This window comes from Dermacentor andersoni, chromosome 8, assembly GCF_023375885.2.
Source record: "Dermacentor andersoni chromosome 8, qqDerAnde1_hic_scaffold, whole genome shotgun sequence".
In the NCBI taxonomy this organism is placed as follows: domain Eukaryota; kingdom Metazoa; phylum Arthropoda; class Arachnida; order Ixodida; family Ixodidae; genus Dermacentor; species Dermacentor andersoni.
The window spans coordinates 49,197,700-49,221,163 of record NC_092821.1 but is presented as its reverse complement, the minus strand read 5'-3'; the positions used below and the strand labels follow the sequence as shown (position 1 = coordinate 49,221,163).

At 45.4% G+C, this 23,464-nt stretch overlaps 1 protein-coding gene across 1 annotated transcript in view; it reads left to right on the top strand.

Moving 5' to 3' along the window:
* The window catches only part of LOC126526127 (fatty acid synthase-like), a 114,981-nt gene that overhangs the window by 74,818 nt on the left and 16,699 nt on the right, over nt 1-23,464 (top strand). The window contains exons 15-20 of the mRNA XM_072284065.1: nt 5,091-6,309; nt 11,561-11,715; nt 17,726-17,941; nt 19,248-19,577; nt 20,289-20,408; nt 21,342-21,700. Coding sequence (XP_072140166.1) covers nt 5,091-6,309; nt 11,561-11,715; nt 17,726-17,941; nt 19,248-19,577; nt 20,289-20,408; nt 21,342-21,700 — 2,399 coding nt within the window. The remainder of the gene's footprint in view (nt 1-5,090; nt 6,310-11,560; nt 11,716-17,725; nt 17,942-19,247; nt 19,578-20,288; nt 20,409-21,341; nt 21,701-23,464) is intronic.

Sequence of the window (23,464 nt, the reverse complement as noted above, 5' to 3'; positions counted from 1 at the left end):
GGGGTGATGAAATTGAGAAATTCGTAGGCGCTAGTTTGAATCGGTTGGCGCAAGACCGGGGTAATTGGAGACCGCAGGGAGAGTCCTTCGTCCTGCAGTGGACATAAAATAGGATAATGATAATGATGATGATGATGATGATGATGATGATAACACTGTGTTTTAAAAACAAGTGTGCGAACTCCAGCCCGCCTGCTTTGACAGGACGAAATAAGTTGGTTCGGCTCATGTTTGCCGACGCTGAGCCACACGCAAAAAAATTGCAAGCACTCTGTATAATCGCTAGACATTGGCTCTAGATATACTAGCCGCTTGTACCACCTTGGCCAATGCAGACACGTTAAAGAATGCCATGCGACCAAAGATGCACAAGTTAAGACCACTCACTTTAACACCCGCTCTGTTTCATCATTCTCCTATTCTTTTTTCGGTCTTTGCAATGTTCTACTAGCTAGCTCACCGAGATACATAGCCTGTGGGACGGTTCATTGAATATTGGAATCGGGTTCGGGAGGTCTTTCCCTCGCTCCATGCCACACGGCCGAGCATTTATCTAATGATATTGCCAAACTCTATAGAGCGATCGCGACTCCTTCACAGAGGTCGCAACACTTTCTTTATCGGTACAGAATTGTGCAATGTCGTGGGCGTACGTGAGCGCCTTTAATTCCTCGTTAAGGGCATCAGAACCTGAAATGTCACTTAAACTAATAATTTATCTGCAGCAGAAAGGTTCAAGGTCAAGTTCAAATATGAAGGGGCTGAAATGACAGCTCTGACTCAAGGAAGAACATAGACAAAAACTCTCAGTTACCTGCTTCTGTGTAACAAGTCTCGAAATGCAGTTTGCATAGCACTCCTTTGCACCATCTAGCGTTACAGCACCAACATTTGCATTGTTATAGTACTTGGAACAACGTATTGTGCCTCTCCCGGTTGAATGTGTGTTGTATATGAAATTGCAACATCGCTAAACTATCATTATACGTTTCACAGCATTGTAAGAAGCTTCTGGCTATGCGGACGTTAGTTTATATAAGTCATGCTTTCATCCCACGTGTTTGGTGTGACCGTACTATCAGCTTTACGAGATTACGCGCTCTTTGGCTAATATTTATCTTGTAGTCGATGGTCGTCACTGATATTAGCCGGTTTTACTTTGTGGACTGAAGTTTTACTAAGTCATCCGTCTTCCGAATAAGCACAAAAAGCGATTCTCCAAATGACACCAGTATCCGTTCTCGTTCATATGCTTCGGTAAATATTTGGTGTACATAGTGTCATGTTGTATTGACGATGAAGTACACTGTAGAAAAACTGTGACTCACAAAACTAACTTTTTATTGGATGAATCTGTGCCTGGAGAAACAAGTAACAGTCAAGCACAATGATAGCGGCTAGCACAGACGGCGATGGTCGAAAATCTGATCTCTGGGTCAAGTGCGTCAGTATGTATACATGACTCATTGAAAGTTCCAGTGTAATCGTTGGCGCCCACGTGACTTCCATGAACTACTGCACAATTCGTGTCACGCATAGAATCTGATTATAGCAGATTCGGTAAGAACAAATACAACAGATAAACTCAGCGATAACATTAGAGCATGTCCCTAATCATGCAGGCGTGTTTTGCTTTGAGCGATATTATTTAGTTGCTAGAGGGTGAAATGTAGTCTCCGAGAAATGGATAAGTACACGTGTCAATATTGTTTCACATTCGTATTAAGGTTCTATAAAAGCCTGCACCCTAACTGTCAGGCCCTGGAGACTTGCTTAAAATGAGACCATCAATTGCCAGTTCAACTTGCCGGGAGCAGATTGGTAGTTTCAGAGAAGATCGTGCGTCATTATCTAATTTTGACGCATCATCTAATTGTGACGCACTAGAATGCAAACCTGTCGCTAATATAATTACGTTGCTTAAACAGTTCACGATAACATTCCAAGAATGCTCACTCAATAAATTTTGTTCACTAATCACTTTGCTTCCGTACCGAATATATATTTAATTTAGCTTTGCATATTCCTTTTCCTCGGCCAAAGCATGCTTTGACTGTACCTTTCCGAGCCAAAGCCGCGCGTGTTTTTCAGTGAGCAAACAACTTGATCTGGGCGAGCTAGTATGCATCTTGAGCATAACTTGAAGCAGCACAAGGACGACGAGGACAGAAACTGAAAACAAACACAGCAGGACGGTGTAGGCCCACTAACATCTAGGCTCTACATGTACACCTACGAGTGTTGTTGTTGTGAGTGCCCGTCCTGTCGCATTTGTTTTCGGTTCCTGTCCTCATCTCTTTCGCGCTTCTTCAAGTAATGCTTTTCCCTACGTTCCCAGATTATCGGACAAGGGAACCTATTTTCATCGCTAAGCTAGGCCACCATCGAACACACACTTTTCTCGTACTAAAGCAAGCCCGCTCTTCGTAAGGCTTCGTGTGCGCCCCCATGTCCCTTCCTCGTCTTGTTTCCTTGTGACATTTCATGTTCTGAGGCGGCGTGCTACTGCACTCTCTCCGGGACAAGTCCACTTTCCCGAGTCCTTCCCTCCGTAACACGCACCGTAGAAATTGGGTGACGTTGTATGAGTGTACCGACATCACGATCGCCCGAATTGCCGCGGGGATATAGTCCGGCGTAACGATGGCGTGCGTCACGCACTGGCCACAAAGTGTACGCTCTAGTCTCTGGCGTCACCGCACAGCCAGCGTGCCTGGCGGCGTCCGGCGCGCTTTGGTGCGGTCAGCGCCGGAATGGATTATGTGTCCTGCCTCACGCCGGAGCTGCTAGACCCGAGTGCATCCCGTGCCATTTTGGTTGGCCCGGTAGCATGCTGGCGAACAGAGTGCACTGAGGAGATTGCGCTGGTTTTGCGCCTTCGCTAAGCGAAAAAGCGCTCGCTCGGCGCGCACTTGTGCGCATGCGCTGCGCGCACAGCTGATCGCTGAGCTCTTACGGGTCATGCTCAACGCGCCAAACTAAGCAATGCCCGCGAGTTCTTTTTTTTTTTTTTTTTTTTACAACGGAGCTGTATATGGCTAGCCGGTTAGTTCGTCCGTCTGTCGTCTTTCATCGAAAGCTCATCCGGCACAAGCCCACGCTTACGCGCGAAAAAGTAAATTTCAGGCTGAACAATTCATACGGTGGCGAATTAGCCAGCGAAGCTGTTGATCGCTGACGGAGCAACTATGGCCAAACTCCGCGTCCAGAAACATTCTCTAGAATTTTCAATTCGCCCCGGTTAAACTAGAAGGAGATGGCAACTCACGCTTCTGTCGCTCGGACGCCGACTCGAACAGCCTATCTTGACACTTACGAGTGGCTTCCAGTGCGTGTTCTTCATCGGTAGCTTGCGCTTGATGCCGACGATTAGAGTCTCGAATCTGCTCTCGCTGGCGTTCGTTGCAGGCAAACACACTGGCCACATTCTCCGCTTTCACACGTGCATGGTGTCGTTGGTTATACTCACGTCTCTGCTGTTGACGCCTTTCCTCATACTCGGCACAATACGTGATCTTCGCACTTCTCCCATTTTTTTTAGTTGCAACTGTTGCAGTTATCTACCTATGCAATGTACAGTTCGTATCTTACACAATGCGGCGGCTACCACCGCGCACATCCCCATGTTTTCCCGCCACAACTATCGCCCCGTCGTAATCAGGGCAGGCGACAGCAGACGCAGCCGGCAGCAACGGTGGCCTGCGCGGGCGCCCCCCTCCACAGCGTAGGTGGGGCGTGCAAGAAAATCACGTGTCCTTTCTTTCTTATGCGCCGTACTATCGTTCGTTATCTTTTTCGTTCGCTTTACGGACGCTGGCCAGCCCAGATACCTCCCTACGAGACCACGCAGCGACACCATCTTTTTTGTTCACTTTACGGACGTTAGCCAGGCCAGATACACCCCTACAAGAGCACACATTCGGCTACTTCATACAGGTCCATCAGGTAAACAGCTTCGCTGTGAAAAAGAGAAAGAGGGGCGCGCGGTTCCCTGCGCCAGTAGTAACGTCGTTGCCCTCGGTCGCAGCCGAGCTCGCGACCAGCAGTTTCTCTCCAGCTCCGAAAGTGGTAGGCCACGCGTCATGCTTACTCCTGACGAGCAGGCAGCTTTCGATCAGCACTGTCCCGAGCAGAACCAAAAATGAGTTCGTCTACGCCGTGCAGATGCTGCAGCTCTGGCGCAGAAACAGGCTCGTGCAGTCGAGCGCACTCAGCAACTGCGTAAGGAGTATCCAGCAGCCTACCAAGCCGCTGTTTACTGAACCGTCGGGTTTAACCCAGTATTTTCATGACAGTTTACAATCATGTTTTCATTACAGCAATGTTAATACGTTTACATAATCGTCTTTATCTCCCTCAAGACTTTTTTATCTAGGTTGTACCGCTACCTATTCAGCTGCTACATGGCGTGCAACCTCGTGCAATAATCTGCAACTGCAATGCAAAGGGCGCACGTATAGATGCTACGCGGCGTGCATCTCGTATCTCAAGACGAGGGGCACGATACTGCTAACGATGATGCTGATGGCGGTAGTTTATTGGCATCCCCTCTGAAATGGGGCGGTGACATGGTCACCTAGCCAGCTTGATTTATTCAGGTACACAAGGTATATTTTTCTAGCATTTTTGTGTACATTCCCTTAAGCTTCCTTTTCTTCCTTAAACCTGTCTAACCATAGCTTGTACCGCTGTCGGTGCATCTGCCACATGGCGTCCCACCTGTGTAAATATGTAAATGCAATGCAAAGTAGCAAGCGCGGGCGTGGCTCAGTGCTAGAGTAGCTGACTCGCGCGCAGCAGGCCCGCGCGCGATCCCGGCGGGAACTGGGCTTTTTTTTTTTTTCGTCATTACCGGCGGCAGCTGCCGGGAACACCGCACACTGGCGGCCGGTGGGAACGGCTGTTGGAATGAGCCAATCGCGTCTAGCTAGTGCAGTGAAAAGAGTCACGCGTACCGCTTTATTAACAAAGCCATCTCGTCGGCTAAAAACTTTCTCTTGATACTCCTCCACATAATACACTTCAAAATCGTAAAAAAAATCTGAGCACATGTTTCCAAGTTGTGCTCCATAATTTTCCACTTCTTGCAGGTGTGCAAGTCACCTACAATCAGGTCGCAGACATTTGCCGGGCTGGAGGCGTCCTCATACAAGGCCTAAAGACCAACACCATCGACAGCGGGACCGAGCAACAGACACCGCTTGTCGAAGAATACCGTTTCATGCCATACATGGACGACAAAGGCAGCATGGACAAGAGAGAGTCCCTGACACGTGAATACGTTGAAGTTTGCTGCAGCGTTGCCAGGCGAGCCCTCGACACCTGTTCCCAGAGTAAGGCTCTTGTTCGTGAAGTTATAAACGGCGTCCGTAGCGCCCCGGAGCACGTGGTCAGCCAGTATCTAGAAGGCTCTCATAAGAGCCACGGCCTCCTGCGATTTCTTCAAGCTGTCCATAAGCAAGCAGATCACATGGGCACTTCCCTTGCGGCCTATATCCAGTCAGTTCTGCCTGCGCACAACGAAGACTTGGAAACCGATGTACTCAACACTGCCCTCTTTGAGGAAGATCCTCTGAGATTCCTCCTTGACACCGTGGTCGAAAACACCTGCCCGAACAAGCTCAGAGTACTGGAACTGGCGGCTCAAGGGAGGGGCTGCCTGCTCGCCTCCTGGCTGGCGACGTACCTTTCCAAGTATAACTTGTTGCCGACTGTCGAATACACAATAGCACATTCGTCTCCGCAAGGACTGTCAGGAAAGATCCCTCGAGGTGCCACGGTAGTGTCATTGGGCTCGGCAGTATCAAGGAAGAAGCTTCCTGAAGTGGACTTAATTGTGGCCCGAAGTGCCACCTGGTCCTCCAGTGAAACTAGAAACCTCGCCGATGAAGTGTCTTCTATTTGTAGAGAGAACGGATTCGTTTTGATCGCCCAGCGTACAGCACTGACACCAGCCGAACGGTTACTCGGTGAAATTGGAGGCGTCGAACTTCAGGTAGCCGCTCCCGACAAGGTGGAAGCTGAGTTTTTGAAGCACGGGCTACGCCTAGTGGCTTTTAAGTCGAACAACTTGTCTGGCCTGTATCTCTTCCGAAAGCGTTCCATGCCTCTCGAGGAAGCATTGCAAGAAATAGTCATGGTTGACAGCGAACATTGCGACTCCGTCGATTTGGTCAAGAAGAAAGCTCTCGACTACGAGTGGAAGGCGCAAGGAGAGAACATGTGGCTGCTTGCGGAGGGGGCTGCAGCAAGCGGCGTCGTTGGCTTGGTGAACTGTCTCCGATACGAATCCGGAGGAAGTCATATCAGGTGAGAAATCTCCGTCTACAATTCTTTCTTTATTTTTCGAATCTTCGACCAGTATGTTCTTTAGAATTACCGGATATTTATCGCCGATCTTCAAAAAATCACCGATGCGTATTCCGTGCCACCGTGTTTGAAGACTGTGATCATCAATTATGATGCTCATAAATAAACTTACGTGGATGATTGAAATAGTCGGGAACTAGCAAAAGGGATCGGCTTACCGACACACGTCAGAAGATATATTCACTCACTAAAAAAGTAAAATGGAAGTGCAAACAATAAATATTATAGGATGGTAATGGAAAATGTCAGATGTGGTCATGCCTCGATTTTATTTCACATAGGCTGGCGTCTGAAACGTGAATGCTTATACGGAAACCAGCGTATAACAGGCAATAACGTTACTATGCATTATTTGCTTTTAGTTCAGCGTTTTATGTCTTCAAAATAGCATGCATTAAACAGCATTCACTATAAAAACCCGCTCGAAGACAAGTTAGCATGGGAATAATGATATCTTCATAAAAATGTGTTTGTGAAGAGTCGCTTGTTGCGCATGGCAATGAAACATTTCGTATTTCGGCAGCTGCGACATGCCGTGACTACTTGTGTCGGTATCAATTGCCAGGAACTTGTCCTTCAACAATTTCTTGTTCTACACTCGAAATTATCCGTCCAACCACGTTGTTGCGCAATGCATTTTTCATCAGTTAGGGTGCCCGCATACGTTACTATACACTTAATCACACCAAACGCTAAAAATGTGAACTCAGAATAATGAGCAAGAATTTTAACAAAAAATGCCACAAGATACTGAAGCCTCCAAGCCACAAAATTTTTCATTTTGTTTTTTGCTGTAGTTTATGAGGACGCGAATAATTTTACAATATTTAATGACGTGCATATTCTGTGGATGCGTCCTCATCGTCGCGACACATCATTGCTGTATAGATTGCAGACGCACTGTTCTTGTAGCAGCCTCCCCGACACTAGTCATCATTCCGGCCGTACAAAGGAAGTGCGCGTATATTACATTCCAGAAATCACCTAGTTTCTCATCCGGCCCGGTAGCCTTCGCTGTAAAAAACTTAACCCGTCTTCACGCTACTGGTGAATGATTTCTATCGACGGAGCCGGTATATGCTCTGAAACTGCAGAGTACATGACGCTCAGCAAGCACACACAGTAAGAGCCATTCGTTAAAAGAACATTTTGTTACTGCACAAGCGCTGGCGGCAGATGCCATTTCCCACGAAAGCTTGCAGCATAATCTCTGATCGTGGATAGTTGTCCAACCCCTCAACCCGTTTTCCCGATAGGATTGAAGAAATAAATAATGTATAGTCCGTTCGGTTCTAAGCGACACTTTAATAGTTGCCTGCAATATGCAATGTCATCCAGGTCGAAAAATAAACAACACAAATTTTTGCTTTCTAATACACCACTTTCTGACCTATCACACATGTCCCTATAGTCGCGACAGACATTTCTACCGTTGTGACATCGCCACAAGCAGTGTTCTGACATCCCAGCGAAAACGTTCCGTCGCGGTGGCAGAAGTGCTAACGTCGCGACAGATGCTTTCTGTGGCGACGTTAAAGATGCAATACTGTGTCGAGGCGACGGAAGTGCTGACGTCGCGATACAAGCGTTTTCAGTGGGAACGTTATAAATGTGCCACGTTGCCCTCGTAGACGCTTTATGTCAGTGTCGCACGGTGGTGCACGCTATAGTTGTCTCAGGTGCGTTCTACGAAGCCGGCAGTGCACATCACATTAATGCTGGCGTTGACGTAGCCGATCACTGTGATTTTTTTTTAAACTTGCCGTAGTGACCAGACGGAGAACATCAGCTTACCGGACTCCTGTAAATCGGCCGCAGGTAGACATCATCGCACGAGAAACGCGTCTGCAGCATTGTGTTTGTTTCTATTTGGTTATTTGCGCTCAGATAATGTTAAAAAAATGGTTTTAATGTTTGATGCACTAACTTGAGCGTTCACCAGTTGCCCGCGCCGAGCTCGGGCTTATCTGGTTCCGCTCCGCTCGTTATTAAGACTAGGACATCTCGGCTCAACCATAGACGCTTCTGCCGTTGAAAAACGCCGCTGGATTTGGTCTGTCGGTAGGGACATTTCGAATAAATTATTACACCCTTCCCACCACGACCACAGAACAAAGGAAGAGCGTCGACGCCAAGCACTGTCAGCTAGCTGTACTAGAGTAGAGATGTGTTCTCGAAGGGGGGCCAATCACTCTCTCCTGCGCTTCTCTGAGTAAAATTAAAGAATTAAATTATGGGGTTGTACGTGCCAAAACCACTTTATTATTATGAGGCACGCCGTATATAGTGGAGGACTCCGGAAATTTCGACCACCTGGGGTTCTTTTACGTGCACCTAAATCTAAGTACACGGGCGTTTTCGCATTTCGCCCCCATCGAAATGCGGCCGCCGTGCTTCTCTGAGTAATTTACCTTAATCACCCGTATTTGGCCGAATCTAACATGCACATATTTCTTTTCGACAACATAGGTCCAAAAATTCCCTGCGTGTTACGGTCGCATACAAAACCCAAAGCGCGCTCGCGGCTTTAGCAACAGTCAGACGCAGCACCATCGCGATCTCCAGAAATGTGACAGCGCGCGTTTCTGTAAAAGCTGCCGGTGGTTGGTTTTGGGCTCGACTGCAATGTGGTGCGACATTCTCGTTCGGTCACTCGGAGGTACTACCACTTTCGAGAGATTTCGCGCGACTCGGCAGCGGATGCATCGGCCGCGACATCGCGCGGAGTCACCGCCGTGCGGACACTCGCTGAACTACGATAGTGTGTACATGGCCTCCGAGATTTACCCCTGTGCGCGCTTCTCGGAGGCCATGGTGTAGATGGCGCATCGCGGTCGGCTGCAAGCCGCTACTTGTTTACATGTCCGCGTAGGCGCACATACTTTTTTAAAGTCTGTTTGTTCCTTGGTTGTATCGCAGTCGTCAATGGTGTTATGCATTTATTTTTTGCAATGTAGAAACGGTTGGCTCGGCACTGTCGCCTTTGCGTTAGAATAAAATAAGTTACTGTACGCGTCGAGCACGCGATGTGCGATCGTTTCGCCGTCCGTTCCACACAATAATTGAAGAATTATTTACGCGTTCGGATTTAGGCACGTCACAAACAAACATTTGGCGCCGCTGTTAATAAATGAAGTAGTCGCTGGAACACCTGAAGGCAGTCCTTTAGCGATTCCTTGTAGCGATGTGTCGATCATTCAGCAGTCATTGTAATACCACGAAAGGCGAAGGAGGCGGCCCGAGATCACTCAGCAGTAGGTAAAAAAGCGCTCATACCTATGATCTCGCAGGACACAATTGATCTTCGGTGTGTATTTGCATGTCTGTCGCGGAGTGCTTACACGACCCGCCTCAGCCGCTCCTGAGGTGCCCTTTCATTATGTGTAGATACCACTGCGCAGAAACACTTTTGCCTCGCAAGTGAGTTTAGGGGCTTCGGCACTGTGTTTCTACTATAAAGTGGAAGCAGAAATGCAATGTGTTACAAGAGGATTATGTGTAACATTGCAGTCACTAGACGCCGGACGTCGCAAAGCTGACTTGCTGGTGACAAACTTAATGAAATTCTTAGTCTGGTGTTGTTAGCTTGACAGAAGGTAGCAGCCATTATTTTAACACATAAGGAAAAAAAACGTTATGGGTTCGTAGGTTAAAAATAATTACCATTATTTTATCGTTTTCATGCACGTAATAATTCCAAAGCATCATTCTTATAAAAATGCTACATTTAATGTTACCGTGGAAAATAAATGCCTGTGAAACTATATAGCAATCCTGCCATAGTGCGCACCTTGTTTAACTAAACTTAATAACTGTCTTGTATTTGATAGAGAACTGAAAAGAAAAGCAAAATGTAGTTGTGTATGCGTACAAGCGGTTAAGTCCAGCCACAAGAACTATGTGCTTTAGCTTCATCGTGCAGGAATGCAGGCATCTTTAAAAACCAATGCGAGAATACCAGAAAGGTGAGTTGAACAACAGCCGCACTACCAGAATGGGCGCTGCGGTCGAATTAACCATTAAAACCACCGCTTATGTCACCCGTCGAGACACAGTCGAAACCACAATCACTGAACCAACGGGTATTGAGTGATTATGTCAAGTGGTGCAAGTATGTACTATTTTAAATAGTATAAGAGCGCAATACGGTCAATTTGTACATAATCATCAGATCTAACAAAGAAATGTCAAATAAACATTTTAGCCTCCCCACTCGCGGTGTATGTGTTCCTTCAGAAAATTGCCGCTGTTCGTGAGTGCCCTTCTAGTATCAAAACAAGGATACTTCGGATTACCTAGCACTCACCTAGAGTTGTGCCCGCCAAATTTTTTCTCCTTGATTTGGTTAGTGAGCGCCATTTCTTCATCTTGATATCGCCGTAAAGGGCTATTTATTTATATAAATAATAATTACGCAATACATACCACAGTCATCAGACGACTGCACGGAAAAACGACAAACTGAACTTTTCTCTTTTGTTGTTGTACTCGCTACGAAGGAGTTTACGATCCATACATTCCCTCTAATGTAAGTAAACATATGTAGCCACACAATTAACCATGTAACATGTCAAAGTGAGAGAGCAAGACCAACAGTCACATTAATTGTGTTCTTTTCCCCTGCTTTTCTCAAGCTCTCTACATGTTTCAAATCATGGCTAGGTTTAGATGACTCATAATCCTTGACTTCTAAGACGCTAAACCTTCAAAGAGGCATGGTACATTTTCAGATTATGTGCACTTCTTTTCTTTATAAATTCACACGATGTCTTAAACCCTGTCTTAAACCAGGGAACTAACGTCACATCTACTGGTTGCGCCAGTAAACAAGTGAGTCTCTACCCGTAGCACTGCAATGAGATCGAAGCAATGCAAGCTCTGCGATAGCATTGATTCACGAAGGCAGTCATGGTGGTGTGCCTTACTGTCAGCGAACAATTGGTCAGCGCACAAAATAATAATAAGTGGGGCTAGCAACAAGAAATAGAAATGAGTGCATAAAAAAGGGGCAGAAAGCAAAATTGACAGAATGGGGATTCTCCAACATGAAAACACATATGCCCCGCTGCAGTCGTCTTCTAAAGCCAGTTCTATGAGAACCAGCGCGAGTCTCACTGATGTAATGATTCACTAGCTGTCTTTACCATTGACGAGTCCGGAACTTCTATATATGTTCCTTAACTATACACAGATGTGTGCTCGACGCCAGTTCAGCCGGGACGGACAAGGTAGGTGACTTCGACCTGACAAATCCAGAATACAAGCGCCTAATGGAAAAGGACCTGGTCATGAATGTTTATCGCAATGGGCAGTGGGGTTGCTACCGGCATGTCGTCGCCAAATCCGGTGAGTGTCATGCTTCTTTCGTTCTCATAAGGACCCCATTGTAAAGATTCACTGTGATCCGTAGATACACTCTACTAAATAGGCTGCTGCAACTCCTTTAATGTGAACAATTTTGATATTTACCACTAATTAATTCAATAATCAATATTTGTGCGAGCTCTTCTCAGCAGGCTGCTAGAGAAGTGCAAACAATAGCTTTACGAGCTCCGAGTCCTGCGCAACCTGAGAAATGTGTGTTCAAGCCAAAGGAGCACATAAAAATTTCCCATAACCGAAATCGCGCAGAAACTTGCAAGAACTAGAAATAAGAAAATCGCTTACCAGAAAGGCACTTTCTCCTAGCCTAAACCAAAAGCCACAGGCAGGAAATGCGCCATTGAGGCAAAATTAGGATCATTTGCACTATACCGACAGAAAATAACGGAGAAAAACAGTCAAGTGAAACATAACAAAACGTGTTTATGCATTCCTGAGAATTCTTGAGATTACTAGACATTTAGCGAAATGTCACCGGTGTTTAGCGATAGTGCGCCTTCCTACATAATAATAATAATAATAATAATAATAATAATTTATAATAATAATAATAATAATAATAATAATAATAATAATAATAATAATAATAATAATAATAATAATAATAATAACTATTATTATTATTATTATTATTATTATTATTATTATTATTATTATTATTATTATGTGAGAACACACATGTATACACGGTAATAACATAAAACAAACAGAAAACAAGCTGGCAATTGCCACAGAGAGGGGCACAACGCCTGCCGACTATTTAGAAAGGAGGCAATAAAAAAAATAACTGGAAGATAAGAGGAAGTTTATAAGTGGTTTGCCAGCGCAGAAATTAATTTAGCGAATACAGCTATAGCAAAAGTAACGAAGTGTGGCCAGGGTTGTAGCGAAGCGAAAGCAGGCACAACAAGACACTGTATTCAACAAGCGATAGGCAATACGAGAACAAGGTAAAAGCTGGAGCCAACCATTCGACAATTCCACTTGTCTTTTTCAAGGAGACATATGCTTTCCTCGGCACAGTATATTTAGGTGGGGTTCCTCTAAAGGGGTGAGGGGGTAAGGCGTGTGGGGGAGAGAGCTACCGGACGTGTGTTAGCGGCGAGGGTCTAGAATTGAGAATAGAGGGATGCTTGAGCAATTCCTGAAAACTACGGAGGGATACCTATCAGGTAAATACCAGAACAAAGGTATTAGGGTTACAGATCAATCCTACAAAACTATTGTAACGCCTACAGCACATAGCTCCACCGACAGTGCTACAAGCGAGCATCCACAGCAATGCGGCAATGCAGTAGACATATCCCAGAGTCTACCGATGAAGTTAATCTCCTGAAACGTAATTGTTGTGTGCCACGATCAACGCAGTAAACGAATACGAATTCCCCATAGATATAACAGAGTTTTCAAGATGCAAGCGCATCAAGGAGTACTTTTTCGATAGGTTATACGCAGGAAAACAGGATAGAGACTCTCTTAGACCACCTAGCACGTGGACACCGGAAGCCGAACAGCCCCTATACTTTGATTTATAGAGACAGCTAATCTGAAAGGCAATTCTAGAGTCAACGCGGTATTGCCGGAAGCGCAAAAATTTGTCCCCCGCTGAGCACCAAATCCATAGGAACTCGCGGGAAAAATTATTTTGTAATAAAACCAGCAGGCAAAGGTGGCAGTATCGTTATCTGGCCTATGGAAATGTACAAGAATGAGGCCTCCAAATAACTGAGCAACCATACCCATTACGGAAAACTCGACTCTAATCCAACTTCAGATTACAGCAGTACTATGCAAAGCACAATAGCGGAGCTCGTGTTTAGGGAACTAATCAATCAGTCTGAATATTGCGTCATGAGGTCCAAGAACAAAGAAGCAGGCCGCTTTTATCTACGGCCTAAAATACATGAGGTTCCCTTAGAAGAAATATTTACAGCAGAAATCCAAGGTCGGCCTATAGTGTCTAATAAAAACACACCTACCGAGCCACTATCTAAATTCTTATATCACCACCTGTCAAACATCCCCACTACCCTCCCATCTTTTGTTCAAGACATGCCCCACGTCCTTCGAATTATCGACGGCATCATCGCCAGTCAAATCTTTTCCGACCGCGCTATTCTAGTCACTTTGGATGTTTCTGCCCTTTACACCAACATTCCCATGAGTGAAGGGATTGAAGCCGTTTCTAGAGCCCTCGCAATCAATCCCCAAGCGCAGACTCCTGAAATTTACCTGTCACACCTTAGGTTTGTTCCCACGCTCCGCTATTTCGAATTCGATTCTATTCCCTACCTGCAAACTTTCGGCACTAGCATGGCAACACCATTCGCTTCCACATGTACGAACATTTTCATAGGACAGCTTGAAGCAGACCTGTTGAAATCCTACCCTTTAAAACCCCCCACCTATCTTCGTTGCACCGAGGACATATTCATAATATGTGAAGACGGCACAAGCGCGTTAACCGACTTAATTAGCAATTTCCATCGCTTTAAACAAAGTGTTAAATTTACTGCTCACCACTCTCCTTGTCAAATTGACTTCCTCGACACGACGGTCTACATAAAAAACGGAAAACTGAGAACGAGACTTCACCTGAAGCCTACGGATCACCAGCAATATTTAGACTACCACAGTCATCACCCGCGACACTGCAAGCAATGAATTTTTATCGGAGAAGCTAAACAAATAAAAGGCACCTGCAGCGAAGACAATGGCAGAGGCAACGCTGCAAGAAACTGCACAAGTTCCTCTCGACAGAGCTTATGACGTGGCGTCAAGATTGGAGAGGCAGTCTGAATTATCTAAGAAACAGCCCACACAAGAATCTGAGAGACCACCAGCCTTTATAACAAAGTATTCTAATGCCCTCCCAAACATAAACATCCTACGAAACACCACTCAATATTATCAAGTAACGAACATCTGAGAAAAACGTTCGCGGGCGGATGTACCAAGGGTTAACTATCGCGACAACAGAAACATTAAAAACATGTTAGTGCACGCAAAAGTCAGCCAAAATCATTCTCCCGTAATGAAAGCATGTTGTTGCCCGAGGTGCACTACCTGTAGGCACGTTCTAAGTGAAATTAATATTAGAACATCGCAAATAGTTATACACACAAAGCCAAGCTAGCTTTACTTGTGCAAGTTCGGGTTTGGTTTATATGCTTGAATGTTACGTCTGTAAGAAATTGTATATTGGTGAAACGGGACAATCAATGAATGTCAGGGTAAACGGGCTTCACACGGACACAGCTAAAAAGCTTCCCAAAGACGTCGCCAAGCATTTCAACCAACCAGGTATTAGCTTTGATGAACTTAAACTCTACATATTACAGTCAAATTTCCGTTCTGAACCAGAAAGAAACTACAGAGAAATATACCTTATTCATAAGTTGAAGACATTCCAACTAATAGGCATAAACGTCTGAACGGGAGCTTTAGAATCTATTGGCTATGCTAAATTTCAAGCTACAGGCAACAACACTTAGTTATTTGCATTTGGTTGCTTAGTACTTGTTTTTGCATCCCTTTCATTTTTATTTTACTTACATTGTTACAAAGCATTGTTATTTTTTCTCGAGCACCATTCTTAGCCACTCATTTTATTATCTCTTTCATAGAGACGATAGCCAACTGACCTCCAGAGACGCAGAAAATAGAGGGGTGTTGCGCACACGGCCGTGTCACAGGCGGTGTGCATAGCACCCCTCTAGTCTCAATTCTACACCCTCGCCGGTAACACACCTTCATTCGTTGCCTCACCCGCCCGCCTTACACCCCTGCCGTTTAGAAGAACCCCCTCTATATATACTGTGCCGAGAAAAGCATATGTCGCCTTGAAAAATACATGTCCACATGTTGAAACGTTGGCTCCCGCTTTTACTTTGTTGTTTTGATCATCGTCTTAAATTTTTATCTCCGGGCTTCCCCGTGTTTACCCTGCATTCAACAGGTTAGTATTACCACTTTGAGCGGGTATAATTGGCGTGAACATGTTCATCGAAACAAGCACCACCGCAATACGCCAGTATACCCACCGAAACTACCAGTGCCCAATGCCATTCTGGGTGGCGACTCATATTTCAACAATAAAACCGTCTCTGCTGGCCTCCAAAGAAACTTTGTACAGCAATGAAGGGGGCTAGTTGGTGAACGTTCATGATTATATTGCGCTTGGTGTTGCACTGACGATTTTAAATGATAATCAGTGTTATTGTTAGCGTTAGTGTTACAGGGAAGAGTAAATTGTCAGTGTAACACTAAGCGCAATATAATCATAAACGTTGTACATAATCATCATCATCATCATCATCATCAGCCTGGTTATGCCCACTGCAGGGCAAAGGCCTCTCCCATACTTCTCCAACTACCCCGGTCATGTACGAATTGTGGCCATGTTGTCCCTGCAAACTTCTTAATCTCATCCGCCCACCTAACTTTCTGCCGCCCTATGCTACGCTTTCCTTCCCTTGGAATCCATTCCGTAACTCTTAATGACCATCGGTTATCTTCCCTCCTCATTACGTGTCCTGCCCATGCCCATTTCTTTTTCTTGATTTCAACTAAGATATCCTTAACTCGCGTTTGTTCCCTCACCCAATCTGCTCTTTTCTTGTCCCTTAACGTTATACCAATCATTCTTCTTTCCATTGCTCGTTGCGTCGTCCTCAATTTAAGTAGAACCCTTTTCGTTGGCCTCCAGGTTTCTGCCCCGTAGGGGAGTACTGGTAAGACACAGCTGTTATAAACTTTTCTCTTGAGGGATAATGGCAACCTGCTGTTCATGATCTGAGAATGCCTGCCAAACGCACCCCAGCCTATTCTTATTCTTCTGATTATTTCAGTCTCTTCATCCGGATCTGCAGTCACTACCTGTCCTAAGTAGATGTATTCCCTTACCACTTCCAGAGCCTCACTACCTATTGTAAACTGCTGTTCCCTTCCGAGATTGTTAAACATTACTTTAGTTTTCTGCAGATTAATTTTTAGACCCACCCTTCGGCTTTTCCTCTCCAGGTCAGTGAGCATGCATTGCAGTTGGTCCCCTGAGTTACTAAGCAAGGCAATATCATCAGCGAATCGCAAGTTACTAAGGTATTCTCCATTGACTCTTATCCCCAATTCTTCCCAATCCAGGTCTCTGAATACCTCCTGTAAACACGCTGTGAATAGCATCGGAGAGATCGTATCTCCCTGCCTGACGCCTTTGTTTATTGGGATTTTGTTGCTTTCTTTATGGAGGACTACGGTGGCTGTGGAGCCGCTATAGATATCTTTCAGTATTTTTACATACGGCTGGTCTACACCCTGATTACGCAATGCCTCCATGACTGCTGAGGTTTCGACTGAATCAAACGCTTTCTCGTAATCAATGCAAGCTATATATAAAGGTTGATTATACTCCGATTGTACATAATCATCATCACGCAAATCAACTAGGTGGCGATACTTTGCCGCTCCTCCCTACCTAACTGTTATGAAAGTAGGCAGAAAAATGCTAGAAAGCTTTTTCTTTCCTAAAGGAATTGGGCTCTTGATAACGTATATTTGTCGCAATGCAACGTGGTTACCTACATAGCCTGAGGGCTCCAGAGCTTGACCAAACATGAGATGCCATTGAAGAATAAGTATTTAGCTCATTTTATAATGCAACGAAATCACTTGGGGAATACATAAAATATTGAAAATGACTACCAACTATATCGCAACTAATGTGCAATAAATGTTTCAGAACAATTTTTTAGACGGGGGGCCGCATTGAAGTTCTGCAACACCAGAGTAAACGAAGCTGGGAGATTGTCCAAAAGAAGATGCTTCCAGAAAACTGTGTAAACAATGAAAAAAAATTAGTCCTAGTGCCGGCAAAATAGCGCCTCTAAAATATATCTTCCTTTAAACGTAAGAAATGTGGCATTGAGTCTCGCTTTCTTTTTTTTTTTCTTTCGTTTCTTTTAAACACCGATTATAGCTGACACTACGAAGAACACACCGTTTGCTGTCCTGAACTTGCGGAAACGGGGTGACGTACAAAGCCTGAGTTGGTACGAGTCCCCATTGCCCTACCATGCTCTGCCCAATACCAAGAGTGCCACTGACCCAACAGTGTGTGATGTGTACTTCGCTACGGTGAACAATCGAGACGTCATGTTCGCCACAGGAAAGCTGTCGCCAGAGGCGCTCGCAGGTGAGTTCAAGTAGAGTTAATGTATATGCTACCAAAGGTAGCACCTTTGGTAGCATATACAGTAACTCTAATTTCAAGCTAATGTGCATGTTCTAACCGGGCGGGTGGGGGGGGGGGGGGGGATTTATGCGTTTGTTTTGGATTCGCCGCTTGTGCTTCTTTTCTCTGAGGCGGCCACGTTCCTCTTAAAGCAACTACAGAGCGCATAGAACCCTAAAGTAAGGAAAAGATAGATAAGGCGCTCCTGCTGTGTCTAACATAAAGCGGGTCCACCTCGTAGACTTCTCTGGTGCCGATCGCTTCCTGAGAGCGTGACGTGTAGCTTTCCCTCACAACCTTGCTTGATATTGTGAGAGAGAGGCCGGACTTCCGCGCAAGTTGACCTGCTTCCACAGCCGACAATTATTACTGCCACCAACTAGTAGCACTTCTCGCGTAAAGCTCATCCATTTTAAAGAATACCGCCAACGTTGCTTAGCTGCCACTTTAAACGTGCCCAGGTAAGTCCGGGTACAAATAACGGCAAAAGTGGCGAAGCCGTTAACGAACCTACCTCTTAGCTTATTGTTATGGCACGCAAGAACAGCACAGCAACGAAGTCAATTTGGCGGGCAGGAAGTTCAGCTGTGATTTTGTTTTTGCAGTTTCTTGTGCTCGTATGCGCTTTTTTTTTATTTCCTGCTTGGTGTTACAAGCTTCAAAGAATGAGCTCATTCGACTGCAGCTCCTAGTTGGCCTCACAACGGCAGTCATGTCAAATGCGTCAGCTAGCTGGTCCGCATATCGCCAATTCTATTCGAAAAAAAAATCAACCATTTCATTGCGAACTACCGTGGTGGCTGAAGAGCTAAGCGTCCTGCTGCTAAGCACGAGGCGGCGACTTAAACTCCAGGCTACTGCGGTCGCCTTTCAAGGGCGGAAAATGCTAAATAAATGACACTGTGCTTATATTTAGATCCTAGTTAAACTCACCAAGGTGTTCATAATTATTCCTCCACGCATTCCCTCTCAACCCGCCGTGCAGTTCATCAATTCAAACCCTGAAATTTAATTCTTTTTGCGAAGGAAACTGATGGTGTTACTGTTGCAAACCTCACGTTCGTGACAAACTAGCCAACTGCTTCCTAGAAACTATGGTAAGTAAGCAGCAAGTGTTGTGTTAAACCTGCACATTTAGAAATGTTCTTTTTTTTACTTCTCTTAACGCAAATGCGCTAAATGAAGTAGCTTGACAAACTTCGGTGAGAGACGCCATTCACGGCAGTCGTAATCACCCACCAACATGATGCTGCGTTTGTCGGTACAGGCGACTTGGCGAGTTCGGAGTCCATTTTTGGACAGGAGTTTTCTGGAACGGACCAAGCAGGACGTCGTGTCATGGGCATCGTCTCTAGCCAGGCCTTGGCGACCGTGGTCGCTGCAGACCCCACCCTTCTGTGGGATGTTCCGGATACTTGGACCCTCGCTGAGGCGTCCACCATTCCTTTGTCCTTCTCAACCGCATACTATGCCCTGGTAGTGCGCGGTAATATCCGGCCAGGCGAGTCTGTCCTAGTACACTGTGGCAGGGGATGCATTGCGCAGGCTGCCATCGCCATCGCTCTGTCCATGCGGTGTACCGTCTTCGCAACTGTCGGTAAGCGCGCGCAGCATTATCAGCCTGTCTAAATTTTCGCGATGATTCCAATTTTTGCACATAAACTTCGAAAGTAAGCAGCTTAAGTTTACAGATTCTAAAACCCCATTTATTATAAGCCGTCTACACAGTTGCAAGAACAACTCTTTTGGGCCCGAGCAAATTTGTTGAATGGTACCAGCCACTTTTCGTAAGAATCACACGTTTATGGCAGCTCACATTATAATAGCGTAATTACGTAGAATAAGAGCGCAATTATTTGAATTCACCCGACAGTAACGTGATTGAGTTGTGAGTAAAATTAGAAAGAAAGGGTGCATGCTTTAAAAACAAATTTAGAAGGGCAGTCTCCCACACAATACCCATTGCTCGGTGGCATCGACATGCCTGCAGCTTCTTTCCTGCCGTAACAAAATGTAAAAAGTTGCATTTTTTAGAAGAGTCTGGGGCTGGGCCTGTGAGTACATAGCTTGAAAAAGGACAAAACCCAGCCTTCCAAAACGCGTGCGCAAGAGGAGAGATATTGTGCAACCACAACATTTTTTTGTTTCTCTTTGATATAGCTCAGCACTTACCCCATGCTTGTATGCTAATTCGTGAAAACTAGGCTGTGCTTTCAGGTGCTTGGGCAGCGTGTGTTTCGCATACATGAATCCCGAGCATTAATGTTCACGGGTTCAATCGCTCTTACCAACTCTACCTGGCGAACAGGTTCCGCAACAGAGCGACAATTCCTGAAGAACCACTTCCCGCAACTGGAAGACAGCCACATTGTAAACTACGGCAGCTTTTGCTCAGAAGAACGCATCCTTCGACAGACACAAGACAAAGGTGAGCGGCAAACCTTGTGGCTGATAGAAACACTTGTAAACTCAGGAAATACACACATCAGGCGTTTGACGAGGTTTTATTGGCCATATATGGCATTTGCTTATCCTGCGTATGTTTGCTGAGCAAGGTAATTTTTTTTTTGTAAGATAACAGCCTCTCAAAAATACTGCTCTGATTTATCTGAATGCACTTTCAAGGCTTACAAAAACGTATCACGAGATAGCACCAGTCCTCATTATGACAACATTTATTAAATAATTTATGCTTAGCCTTTTTTATATCGCGTGAAGATTCTGTAATCTGAAATCGTTAATAGCTCGCAGTGGTGAAGTATTGGTCAGTCTAATGAAGAAAAAAAAAGCCTTCAAAAGCTGCAACCAAGGCCACAATATAAATGGCTAGAAAACCAAAAGTGTCAAAGCCTGCAGTTTCGCAAAGAAAATATACCATTCATTTACCTTCAAGCTTTCCATCGGCATTTCTTCAGCAGAAATATAAACAACGCGCCAAATTATCAGGAATCCTGTCGCGCAAATGTCTGTGCGATAAGTCACTGCTGCACCTTATTATTCAGCAGCCGTCTTCAGCGTCAAAGTGCAAGCCTAAGATACCCCACAGACTCTTCCCTATATTCTTCGTTACCTTTGCTTTCTTTCCGCTAATGTGGGACAGTATTTTTTGGTGATGTTATGTTTCATTGCATTTCACCCTCTTGCTCCGTACGTAACTCTGTTCCACTTTGCGTGTATTGAGCTTTGGTTCATCTATTGTTGCCTGTATGTTCTCCATCTTTCATTCTGATTTTATGCGTCACTCAAGGTTTCTTTTACTTACAAACTGGCAAGCGTACGTCTCATTGCATTCTTTTTGTCAACTTTGCTGTCTGTCCACTGCTCTCAATGGTGTCATTTTTTTGTTACCTTTGCACTTTAGGTGTGGACCTCGTGTTCAACACTTTTCATGGTATCCATACCAAAGCCATCGCTCACTGTCTGGCTTCGAACGGTCGACACCTTATTATCAAAGTAGCCGGCACCTCCTCGCGTCGCCCGCAAGAAGAACTGTCTTCGAAGCACAAGGTCGTCAACATCATCACCGTCCCGACCGATGTCCTATTCTCGAACGACTCCAGCGCTGTGGAGGACAAGCGGCGAGTGGCTGAGCTGCTGCGTGAAGGAATCACATCGGGCGCCGTGAGGCCGTTGCCTGCCACACTATTCACGCGAGACCAAGTTGTGGATGCATTCACGCTGCAAGCTTCTGAAGCGAACAGCGGCAAAGTTTTACTCGAGGTAATTGGACTTCAAGTACGTCTTGGGTTTGCAAGTGCCCTCGCATTTCGGCATGAACATGTTGCAGTAACCTGAGCTCCACAGTATAGCATGGAAAGCCCGTCGTTATGTCCAGTACTGTGTACACTTAGTAAAATCTTACATTTTTTTTATTTTCTGTCACAAAAGAAAAGATGTGACCGACATGACCACTAGGTCTGCGCCAAAAGTTCTTGCATTGAGTCAGCAAAAAGTACCAGATCGTGCTGCGGTGCTGCTTTCTCATGCTCCCGGCAGAAATGTAGCCTTTTAACCCAGTACGAAATGAAATGGTCGATGAAAAACCAAATTTATATGCATGCACTCCTTGTACGACCAACAATTGATTTTTGTCGCGATGTAGATCGGCAAACGCGGGAAACAACGGACCAATATCAAGTCTGTTTAGAAACTGGGGCAAAATGGCATACGATCGCATCAGATATCGCGGCATACCAATGGAAATTATGTATAAAAGGAAAGAAGTGTCATCAAGGCGATTCTGCAGTTTCCAGACCCATGGAGCTTCAAGACGCTCTTCCACCTCGCGCGATTGTGGAGACGTCGATAGTGCTTCTCTCAAGTTCAGCGACCGCGAAATGTATGTTATCAGTAGTGATTGCTTGATACGGAAAGCGCCCGGTTCGGAAAAGTGGTCTCTTCAGATAATCATCAAGGAAATTTTGGAGCTGCGAAAGGTTTGCGCAAAGTTGGTGCCAAACTGTGAAACTGTGAAACTTCAGCGCTCTTAGTAATATTTACAGCTTTAGTCATATTTACAGTTTGCGCAAAGTTGGTGCCAAACTGTGAAACTGTGAAACTTCAGCGCTCTTAGTCATATTTACAGCGAAGCTGTAAATATGACTAAGAGCGCTGAAGTATGCGACTATAAATACGACTAATGCTACTAGAAGCGCTCTTTTCACGGTTTTCTTGAATACTACACCATTCACGAAGTTTATAATTTCAGAAAATGTGGGTAACGTTAGGTCTGGAACGCCGGCGAATATTGAACTATCCGTTTTAGTTAGGCGGTAAATGAAAACTGGTGAAGCCCGATTTGCGGCTCATTTAGAGGCACCACATTAGACGGTTACAAATTTTCCCCACTTCCACTGGGAGGACGAACAACGACAGAAATTGCATATATAGAATAAATGAGGGCCACTCCTTGGGCGACGGAGGTGGAACAAACTTTATTTGTGGACAGCAGGATTGAGACCTAGGCCTTTCTACCTAGATGACGGCATCGAGCCCTTGGGCCCTGGCGGCATCTTCGGCCTGCTGGATTGCCTTGAGTTGGTCTTCCGGTGCACAGCTGAGCAACACGATCTCCCACTGCCCTCTGGTCTTAATTATTTTATTCTGTGTGGGTGTCCGAGGTCAAGCCCAATCCATATACTGTAGGTCCGTCCTTTCTTCACAGAATCTACATCTATCCGTGTAAAGGTCCGAGTAGTAGCGGAGGTAGGCCACCGGGTTCGGATATGTATCTGTTTGTAAAGTCGCCATGCCGTCGCTTGCCGTCTACTTAGTAAGGAGTGTGCCGGTGGGAAATGGGCCCTTCCCAATTTATAGTGTTCGGGGATCTCGTTAGAGCTGGTCATCCGCTTTCTCTCTCCGTTCCCGGTATTTTTTTGCCTGTCACCTGCTCGGCCCGCCAGTTCTCGAGCGAGGTTGTGCGCTACTTCGTTCCCGGGAAAGGAGGAGTGTGCGGGTGCCCATATAATGTGAATGTCTCGATCT